Source organism: Melanaphis sacchari, unplaced genomic scaffold, assembly GCF_002803265.2.
Source record: "Melanaphis sacchari strain LSU unplaced genomic scaffold, SCAv2.0 Contig0_pilon_pilon, whole genome shotgun sequence".
In the NCBI taxonomy this organism is placed as follows: Eukaryota; Metazoa; Arthropoda; class Insecta; order Hemiptera; family Aphididae; genus Melanaphis; species Melanaphis sacchari.
In genome coordinates this window covers 1,044,540-1,055,829 of record NW_020270366.1, presented here as the reverse complement: position 1 = coordinate 1,055,829, position 11,290 = coordinate 1,044,540, and the positions used below count along the sequence as shown (strand labels likewise).

Genomic DNA, 11,290 nt, shown 5'->3' with positions numbered 1-11,290 from the left:
AAAAATTAATCTCGTCAAAATTAAATTGAACATTACGTGTAATGTATTGTTTTGCTTGTTTATGGTGCTTCTTCAATACACGTTTAATTTGAATGTTTATATTAAAAAAAAAAATTTGTACGGAAACACTACTTAGTATAATTGGTACTTAACATTAATCAACAATAACTATACTATATCAAAGTATTGCCAAGTATATTTATTCATAAAATAAAAAAAGTTCATATAATTTTGCAACTGACAACTAATATAGTAAAATAAAAGGAATATTATTAAGAAAAACAGCTATAAAAACAATTAAATTATATATTATTTACACTAGATACTTTTTTTTTTAAAACCAAGATAATATGTACATTGTATTTTTTTAAATTTTCGATTTTAAGTTTAGTAAAATATATAAAAATATTATTTCATTCTAAGATATATATTATATTATAGGATTATAATATAAGTAATAATATTTTTATATAACACTCCTGATAGCAAATAAAAATAACTAAATGTAAAGTAGTAGCAGGTAATATACATAAAAACATAGAAGCAAAATTGCATATTTCTTTTTTTCTGACTAGATAATATAATTTTAATCTTCTTATTTACATGTATAGTTCAAAGCGTACACAATCTTGAACAATAGTGTTCATTGAATCAAATTGGTGCAATCGATGTATTATTTTGCACTAGTATTGATATGGATATTGATAGAGGTATCGACGATGATGAATCTGTTCCACAGAACGTTTACATTGTCCAATAACAACATACGTAGTATGATGTAAGACTTTAAAAAAAAAAAAAATAAATGATTGTTCAATCATCAAATTTATCACTCATACCTGAAACACAAATTATTTCACGTAAGATGATGATGGTGAAAACTACAGAAAACAGCGTATATGCCGTAACGTGTAACAATCGATGAAAAATATTTTTTTTTTTTTTAATATTATAATTATTTAGATATTTTTCGAAAAAATGACAACATATTACAATATTATGGTCGGAACATACCGTAGCATATATGATATGACATCCACAGTGTAACACAATCGGTTCAATCATTTGATCCAGTTTTCCTTAATCATGTCGGCCGCTTTCTCGCCGATCATGAATGTTATTGCGTTGGTGTGACCGCCTGGTATGAGTGGCATGATGGACGCATCCACTACCCTGAGTCCTTTAACACCGCGCACTCTCAACTTTGGATCGACCACGGCATCCAGGTCTGAGGCCGGTCCCATCTTGCACGTGCCTACCTGATGGTGAAGGTTGGTGGTCAACTGCCCAATGCAACAATCCCAGTACGCATCCGACCCGAACGGCTCGTGTTCGCAGCCCGGGAATGGCACTGACAACAGGGTGGATCCGTATTTTTGGAATGCTTGAGTTTTGCTCACAGCGATGGCCTGCAATATGATTACCGAAAGATGTGTAAAATATATACAATTATAAAATTTAAAAAATGATATGACATTTTTTACTATTATTGTACATTATTATAACCTATTAATCACATTAAGAATCTCAGTGGAATAAATTAGGATTGAAAAATAAATAATTTTTTTAGTGATATAAAACAAACATTTTATTTGTATAAAGCGTTATTTTTTGTTTAAAACTTTTTTTTAATGTTTTATATAATGAATAAAACAAATTTTTAATAACTCATAATAAAGTTTTGTTTCAAGTGCAATAACTATAAAGGTATATTATAAAGTATTATTATTCTTATATTATCTAAGAAATGGTTGTATATAATATATACCATTAGCTACAAAAAAAAGTATTTTCATAGAAAAAAATTTGATACAATTTTATGTTTTTTTAAACGTTTTGAACGTAATATATAAAAATAAATGTTTCTAAACAAAACCACTTAAAGCACATTCCAACCCTGCATAAAAGTCTAAAAATTATAAAAATGTATAAAAACACATTTTAACAAAGTTAATATATAATTATGGTTGTATGGTAAAAGCTAATGAATAAAAAGTGGATTTATTTACAAATATTGATAATTTAATGCGATAATATTGTTATATAATTATTTTATTGTGTAGGTATTTAATTTTGATTGAACATCTTATGTACCTCTATTGCCTATACGTCACGCCGCATAATAAATTGTGTTTATACAACCGATTGTATTTTAACTGAGATATCGTCTTGACATAAAAAATAGTGTATTGATGTAATAAATTACTTTCATCATTATATCTGAAAATTATTCTTGATTAATTATAAGTTTACTAAATCATAGATTTTCTAAAATACTTTAAAAATGTTTAATCATTTGAAAGAAAGTTAAGTCAGTGTTATCATGGGCTAAAATCTGGTTTGACCTCTAAAATTATTAATAAAAAAATTTAAATATCAATTATTATATTTTAAAGAAAATGTGCTTTGAAAATTATTGACTTATTTTGAACTAATATTATATAAATTTAAGAATAATGAATTTAAATAATATTCCTGCATTATAATATTTTTGAAAATTAAATTTAAACGAGTAAAATAAAATGTACCTTATCTCAATAATTATTTAATGCAATCTGAAAATATAAAAATATGTATGAGTAAATATAAAATAGTACCTATAATTTATTGATAATTCAAAAATTTAATATTTATGAATAAGAAGTAAAAGTGTGAATTTATTCTTCATTATGTTGCAACTAACTTGGAAGGTTATATCTACTAAGAAAATATTGTTGAACATCAGTTATATTAATTCACTCACAGCGTAATTACTGTTAGTATATTATATTGCTTATTCAATAATCATTTAAAATTACATTTACAATTGTGACAGTAAAATTTCAAGGTATTTTTTGTTTAGTGTTACACGGCCAATATTTTATATTAATTCGTTGTAAAAATTTAGGTATACGAGTATAAGTTACAAATCAATCTTCGAATAATTATTATAAATGCTACCTATAAATTAAACTAATAATAGTATTTATTTGTTAATTATTATAATAGCCACTCAACACGTATAATTATTATTTATTATATCATGAATATTATAAATTTGTGATAATTTATTGACTTAAGAATTTAAAAGTTTTTATAATAATATATTAATGCATATTTTATAAATGTACATAAAATAATATTGTGAACAAGATAGTTATGAGATTTTACACATTTTCTCTGAGCAGTTGATTGTTAGTTTTATATTTCTAAAATTTTTGTTATGTGATTAGAATGCACTGCGTTTATTTTAAATTCATATAATATAACATTTTAAATCTACAGAAACACAAACTGTATAAGTTATCAAAAAATTGATTGATGTATTTATATGTTTATACGTAATTTATATTTAATAATAATTTAAACCAAATGTTTTAAATTAATAACAATATATTATGGACAATAATTAAAAGTGTAATGAATATAAAAATGGGAAAAAAGTAATTTATTTTATATTTAATAATTTTTTATAAGCTATCATTATTATTTCTGAACATTGAAATATTTAATTTTAAATAATAATTAAAATTTAACAAAAAGTGAAAACAATTTCCAAAATAAATTCTTAGTTTTATTTATGAACAGTTTAATTGATATCTATTAAAGTATAAACATTTGGTTTTGTAACGTATTAATACATACGTGAAAATGTTTGGTTAAATGACAAAATAATAGTTTAAGAGTTGTTAATATTTAGTTATATAGAATTTCGTCAAACATAATTATTGAGGAATGAGCTTAATTAATTAATTATGACTTGAACCTATTCTATACACATATGGATAACTCATTAGTTGTTAATAGTACTTGGTTGAAACATTTATAAAGAAAATTGACAAGACGAATAAAAGGAAAATTAATAATTAACTTATAATATTATAATTAAAAATATAGTCATAAGAATTTCGATATGTATTAAGAAATATTTAAATTTTTGTAAATAACTTTGAAGAACAAATAAAATAATTTTAATCAATCTATTATATTCATTATCAAAATTATACATTATTATGCTAATGAAACAATCATTTAAACAATAAATATAAAAATATTATAAAATAATTTTAGTTTGTTGTCTGTGTGTACATATTTATTATTCTTTAATCTAAAGCCCTATAGTTTTCGAGAAACCAATTGTTGTTGTTTTTAAAAAACAAAAAACTGATTGACATTGATAATTGTTGTATTTATTGAAATTATCGAAGTCATTAATGACGACAGTGCTTATATACTGTTTATTAGAATTATTGAAAAAGATTATTATAATCATAATAATACATCGAAGTCATCAATAGACGTGATCGTTTGAATCGCGTGTTGGTTGCCGTTGCGAATACTGCAATCGTGATCGCCGGAAGAAACGATTGTGAAACAACTAAGTACTTATAATAATATTCCATATTACCACAATAAATATTACATAAATATATCATGCGTATAGACTAGTATTTGACCATCTCCTGTTTGATCTCACAAGTGAATTGCGCAGACAAAAAGACGCGGTTGTGTATCTGCTTGTCGTATAAGGACGCCAAACATGCTAATTCGCCGGATTTAAATTTTGAAGTATTTCAAAACATCGACATTATCATCTGTGTATGAAAATTTATAGAAAAAAAGATAATTTTAATTTGATAAAAAATTAAATTTATGTTGTCATAAAATACTCCTTAAATGGTATAAAAGTGTAAATATTTGAAAATATAATTTCAAGTATACTAAATAGTTAAAAATTCAAAAAAATTTAATTTTAATTCATTTATAAATAAATGAATAAATAAAAGTAAACATACTTAGTGAATAATCCTGTATAATGCATATTAGCCGACTAGACCGGTAGCCATGTGGGTGTGCAACAATCATGAGAGATTTCATAACGATATGGGCGAGTAAAAACCGCTTGACCGTAAGTAAAGCTCGTCGTCTGGTCAACGGGTTTTCATTCTTTCGCCATTTTGTGTACAACTCAGATGACATGTCGTACACACTATCATAATAATAATAATAATAATAATAATAATAATTTATTTATATCTATCGTCTATAAGTGTATAATTGTACGTAAATAACGATAAAACTGTAGCAGACGCGTCATCCTGCGGCATTGCCTCTGGGTTATCGAAATCGTCGTCAGCTGCCCATAAATTACTAATTTCAATAGCTAACAGAAGCAAGTATGTTATAATAATAATACGCGTGTATTATACATTGTATTTTATTGATCTATGCAAACATGTTAGTAGTATATTTGTGTGGATAAACTATTCAGTGATTTCAATGTCCTTCGTGGATAAACAAGTTGTATTATTTATAATATATTATTATTATTATTTGATAATATGCACAATATTAAATACATCTGCTGTAGTAGAAGTATGGAGTAATAATATCTGGTAAAAAAGTGTGTGGAAATATTGTGCTGCATAAGGTTTGAGCTTAAATGTATTTCGCTTTTTTTTTCTTCTACGCTTATACTAAAAAACTTATAGTAGACCTACTGGAGTAAAAGCTGATTTTTAGTTTTTTTAGTTATAGTAAGTACTTAATAACCAGTATTTTATTACATTAATAATTTGACAGAAACGACATAATAAAACATACGAGCGAGTGTTGTAAATATTTATGATTGTTCAAGAAAACAGTTTTTAGATAATATGTAAATATATTGTAAATATAAGATTAAAATAAATAATGTGGTATTAAGTATGTTATTTTAAGAAGTAATAACTAATTAGTAAACATTTGACGTGGAAAATAAGCATATTCAATTTAAAAAAAATACATACATGTATTTAATAATTTTCGAAATTTTAGCTAAAGAAACGATAAACTTTGATTTAAATTTTCCGACATTAGAAGATACAAATTTTTACTATATATCGCGCGTGTTGAACAATATAGTGAACATTTTAAGGAAATAAAAAATTGTTGTTACCCCTGCCTCTTACAAAAAAAGAAGAAAAATCCTCTATCGATATGTTGTATTTAAAAATTATAGTACGTTTTTTTTTTAAATAATACATTGTTGCATATTAATACAATTATATTCTTTTTAACAATAATTAAAACAATATTACACTATCTTTGTTATTCATGAATTTTAAGTTTTCGATGTTACGATATTTTCCTTCGTTTAAATATTTGATTAAACCATTAAATCTAGTATCATAAATTATAAATAGTATGAGACAATTTAGTCCGTAATAGATATGTTATACAACATGTTTCATTGTTTTATGCTTATTGCTAATTTTAATCGGCACTCGACCTTCGTTTAACGAAAACCATTATTTGTTATTCATATTTTTTGTTTAAAATTTTAAAAATAAAACTGTTTTATAATGATTTCACATACTGATTTTTTTTTTTTTTTTTAAGTAATAGTGTCATATTAAAGAAAAAAACGGGATTGAAACGGGACTATTTTTTAAAAACGAATAAAACGCATCCCGTTTGTAGTTTTTCGGGACAACGGGATTTGGTGATCAAAAAAGAGAAACGGAACGTATGATCAAACTAGTATAGAATCAATTAATCGGTAAACTATAAATGATTAAATTGTTAATAATTATGCCTCGCGTTCCACTGCGCACTACGTCATACGTACATCAAATGTATAAAAGTTTAAGGTTTAATTGCCTAACGTGATCGATTATATTATAAATCCTAATGATATTTAGATCAAAACATAATAGCTATACTACGTATAGCTACCCTTAAGAATACCTGTTTTATGCCTTCGACGAGCACGGCGCGGTCGTGGGTGTTGGACAGGTATCCGGGGAAAAACAAAGGCGCGTGAAACGGGTTGGCCGATCGCAACATGACTCTGCCACGGCTGCGGGGTCGTAGCAGTATGGGCACAAGGCCCCAAGCGTCTCGGCCGCGGAATCCACCGTACACCCGTTCGTAGAAGTCTTCGCGCATGCCGAACAAACGGTGCAATGAGCCTCCCGTGTCACCGGTCAGAGCTCCGGGCCCGAACACCAGTTCCATGTCAGGTACCACGGACCCGTTGGTCGCGTACCGCGTGGCGGTGAACGCAACCGCCTCGGCACCACCGGGCACGGTCAGCGGACCGTCACCGTCCAAGGTGTACTGGACCAGGTACTTGGGGTGCCGGTACCTGCTCTCGACGATGGTCACCGACTGGTTGACTAGGAATACTAATCCGGCCATGGATACGTGATCCTGCAAGTTGTATCCCACCCGGAGGTTACTGACGACGGGCACGCCGATTTCGGTCAGGTGTTCGGCCGGGCCCACGCCCGACAACATGAGCAGCTGCGGTGAGTTTAACGCCCCGGCGCACAGTATCACCTCTTTGCGGGCGTACACCGAGGAGGTCCGACGATTCCTGACAAACCGTACGCCGTACGCACGTTTCGTGCCGGGATCGATGAGCACCTTGGTGACTGTCGTTCGCTTGATCACGGTTAGGTTGGGCCGGTGCCGGATTGGTCGCAGGAACGCTTTGGACGCGCTGTACCGTGTGCCGTGGTCTGTCGTGGCCAGCACGTACGAAAAGCCAAGCGGCCGCGGCCCGTTATAGTCGATCGGAGTCTCGTAGCCTAGCTCACGGCCGGCGCGCAGGAACACCGGTCCAAGAGGCGTCTTCCACGATGGCTCCTGAACCTTGAGGTACCCACCGCGGCCGTGTATGTGCGCTGCCAACGGCGACGCGGCCACCCGGCCATCTCCCAGGTCCTCCGACTTCTTGAAATACGGCAGCACGTCGTCGTAACTCCAACCAACGTTGCCCAGCCTGGCCCAACGATCGTAGTCTTCTGGCACGCCCCGCGTGTACATCATGTAGTTGATGACGCTGGTGCCACCCATCACTTTCCCCCGCGGCCACCGGCATTTGCGATCCTCCATCGCACCGCACACGCCGTCCTGCTGTTCGGTTCGGTAGTCCCAGTCGAATCCTGTGCCAATCAGGTAGCTGACCAACAACGGCACGTCCGTCATGGCGTTCTCCTCGCCACCGGCTTCGATCAGCAGCACCGTCCAGCCGCCCACCTCGGTCAGCCGGTTGGCCACCACCGAGCCACCGGAACCGGCGCCTACCACCACGAAGTCGTACTGCCGGTCAATGTAAGGCGCGTCCGGCACCGCGTCCACCGGTTCCGGCGCTATCGTCCGGTAGTACTCGACCACTGCTTGAAAAACCGTGTACGCCATACCGTGACTGGGGCGGGCCGACATTAGCGCCACCGCGGCCAGCACTGCCGCCGCGTGCCGAAGCGCAACGGTCGGATTCATGTCACCCGCGGACAACAATATATTATATTATAATACTCGTATATTATTTATGTTATAGGGTACCTTATATGATAACCAGTACGCCTTTACAGACGACACTGTCGAAGTGTTATGGGCAAGAACGGACAAAAGCGTCGCGAGCGATAAGTGCGAGCGCGCCACCAAACCGCGGAGGTTCGTTAGCTACATCGGTGTGCGCAAACCGACGGACGAACGATCGGGTTCGCTCCCGAGCATACGCCGGCCGCTCCGCGTTTTCAAGGTCCTCCGCGTGGTATATTACTTCTACCGTATTGGTATTTTGCTATAGTTTATACTACCACTCCGTAAGTGGCGCCAGTCGTCAGAGCATTCCGTCCATGCCCCCTCCCCGCCCCCTCGACCGTTTACGTTCCCCTTGAAATGCTTTCGCCGCGATACTACGTATAGAGGGCTTAAACCGCGATATAATTATAACGCAATTATATGCCTATACGGCTATACCTAATGTTGTGTGCGCTTTAAACAATACGCTAATGCGACGATTTCTCTGTTTGTGGATCGTTAAATATATGTACAATGTTGTAGGTATGGATCGGTATATCTATGTGTGACATCGAACAATACTGATGACGAATAACGATATTATAATATATTCTCGACACATGTGAAGTGATGTACATGGAGAAATGTATTGAATCGTCGATTTGCGTGCGTGAAGATTGAGCTTTACAACGCAACGTGCGCACAAAAGTTATTTATCATAAACATCGATCCTATGTACGAGGTGTGATCAAAAAATACCGGGATTTTTTTTTTTTTTATTATTTAAATGTACAAATAATACTTCAAATATTAGTCTCTTTCAAAGTATTCACCGCCCGATGTTATACACTTGTCCCATCTTTCCTGCCACTTTTTGAAGCAGTGTTGGAAGTCTTCAACTTTAAGTTGTTTGAGTTGCTTCAATATCATTAAATAAACGGCGTATTACATAATTACGTTCGCAGTGCACTGCACTTGCATGGGTATGTATACTTACGCACAATCTGTAGGCCTTATCGTTATCGTCTCAATGCACCGCGGTTCGACGACAGTCGATCGTCGAAAAATATTTTATTTTTACTCAGTCAATAATTGTTCAACAGAAAAAAAAACATTCGCAGCCAGAAAGTTATTTTGAAAAAGATTTTTGTTACACGTTATTTATGATTTTTTTTTTTTATTATTTGTTAACACTCGTCACGACAATTTGTGTAAGAAATTTAATGCATTTTTACCACGACACAATAGCTTTGAAAATATACCTAAACAAACAACTATTTTCGAATTATGTCGAATATGTCTAATTATCTATCAGCAAAGTCGAGTTAACTTCAGATGAGCATAAAAAATATAATATTTCATAGTGGTTATGTATAGTGTATAATTATATTAACGATTCGTCCTCGCCCATTTGATTTACATACGTATGTTCATTTACTATAAAAATATTGTATGTTAACTAACACAAATTATTTCAAATTTATCTTAGATTCATATGAAACACACATATAATCACACATAAATCAATAAAACCCACCCATAATTAATATATATCTCCATAAACAATTTTTTAATTTAGGCGCTGAAATTTAGAACATTACATACAAAAACTACGTGTTGTCAAATAATATATGTTTCCTTCATTTTATATTATAAAACTCAAAATGTTTACATTAATCTATTTTGAACATCTTATTTTTTTACTCTCATCTTTCTTCATATTATTTAATTATAATCAAATAATATAGATTTGTAAATTTGTAACATGAAATAGTATGTTATGATATAAAATTAGTGACTAATTGCAGACAACAGATAAAAAAAGGACACAGTGCGATCGAATAACTGAAGATGTTATGTTACCAGTAGCGTTCTTAGACCTTAACTTTTTTTTTGGTAGGAATAGATTAAGCCTTAAAGTTGTATAAAAAGCCTCTGGGGATAAACTTACTTCATTTGATAAAAGAAATTCATTTCAGAAAAATGTGTACACAAATAATAATAATAATCACATGAGGCGGGTGTTTACATAATATAAATTATATTGTTATTGAAATACGAACAACAAAAGTAATTTTCGTAATTATTTATTATTTTAATTAGAGGTTACTTTTAGTATTATTAAACAGAAAAGTAAAATTTAAATCTTATTCTTATCCCTTAGTTAAAAAATATTTGTTGTTAAATTGCACAGCTGTTATCCATTTTATTTTAACATGACGTTTAATTATATAATAATAATAATAATTCGTGTATTTACACTACATATATTTAAGTAAAATCATTTTAATTCTAATACATTTAGTATTTAACTAATCAATCTAAAATAAAAATATGTTGTAATATAGGTACTACAATATATTATAGACAACTCTCATTATTAGAAATTAGACCATTACAATAGATTAGGTTATCTGTTTATTGTTTAGTTATTAATAGTTTAAAAACTAATAACAATTAGATTTTATCTGTAAATCAAAATAACATTGAAGTGTAGCATCTATGTAAACAATTTAATATTATGAAACATAGTAGAGATTAAATAATTTGGTTAAGGAATCGTACCTATTAAATTAATATGAGTTACCAGTTTAAATTAATATTTTACTTAATTAAATTATGTACGGGCTAATGAGGTCCACACCTCAGGCTAAAAAACAATTTAAATATGATATATATTATAAATTTAAAATTTTCAAGTATATACTTATTAGTTATTATACTTTAATTACTATTTTAATCATCAACTAATGTTTATAGTATATATTAATATCATTATGAACAATATAAAATGTTATAATTAAATAAAAATATCAAAAAAAAAATCATAAATAATTAAGAGAAAATTTCTCTGAAACACCTAGAAAATGTTTAATAAAATCTTGGATGGGAACAAGCGGCTTACATAAACATAATCACACATGTGTATATATATATATATATTATAATCTGCTTTCAAATGGCATTGAAACAATCTATATTACAGTATCTGTTCTTTGGGTCAAAAATATGTTGTAAT

General features: G+C 31.2%; 1 protein-coding gene across 2 annotated transcripts; it reads right to left on the bottom strand.

The window, feature by feature from the left end:
* Positions 1-522: 522 nt before the first annotated feature.
* On the bottom strand, positions 523-8,463 carry LOC112595912 (glucose dehydrogenase [FAD, quinone]-like). 2 transcript variants are annotated; one of them, XM_025341309.1, is made up of 3 exons: positions 6,709-8,463; positions 1,015-1,409; positions 523-839 (listed from the first exon to the last, which is right to left on the bottom strand). In XM_025341309.1, the coding sequence occupies exons 1-2, from the start codon at positions 8,245-8,247 to the stop codon at positions 1,062-1,064; spliced, it is 1,887 nt and encodes a 628-aa protein (XP_025197094.1). In that variant the 5' UTR covers positions 8,248-8,463; the 3' UTR covers positions 523-839; positions 1,015-1,061. The 2 variants fall into 2 exon arrangements, with proteins under 2 accessions (XP_025197094.1, XP_025197102.1); XM_025341317.1 differs by having other exon boundaries at positions 523-784.
* Between the last annotated feature and the right edge of the window lie 2,827 nt (positions 8,464-11,290).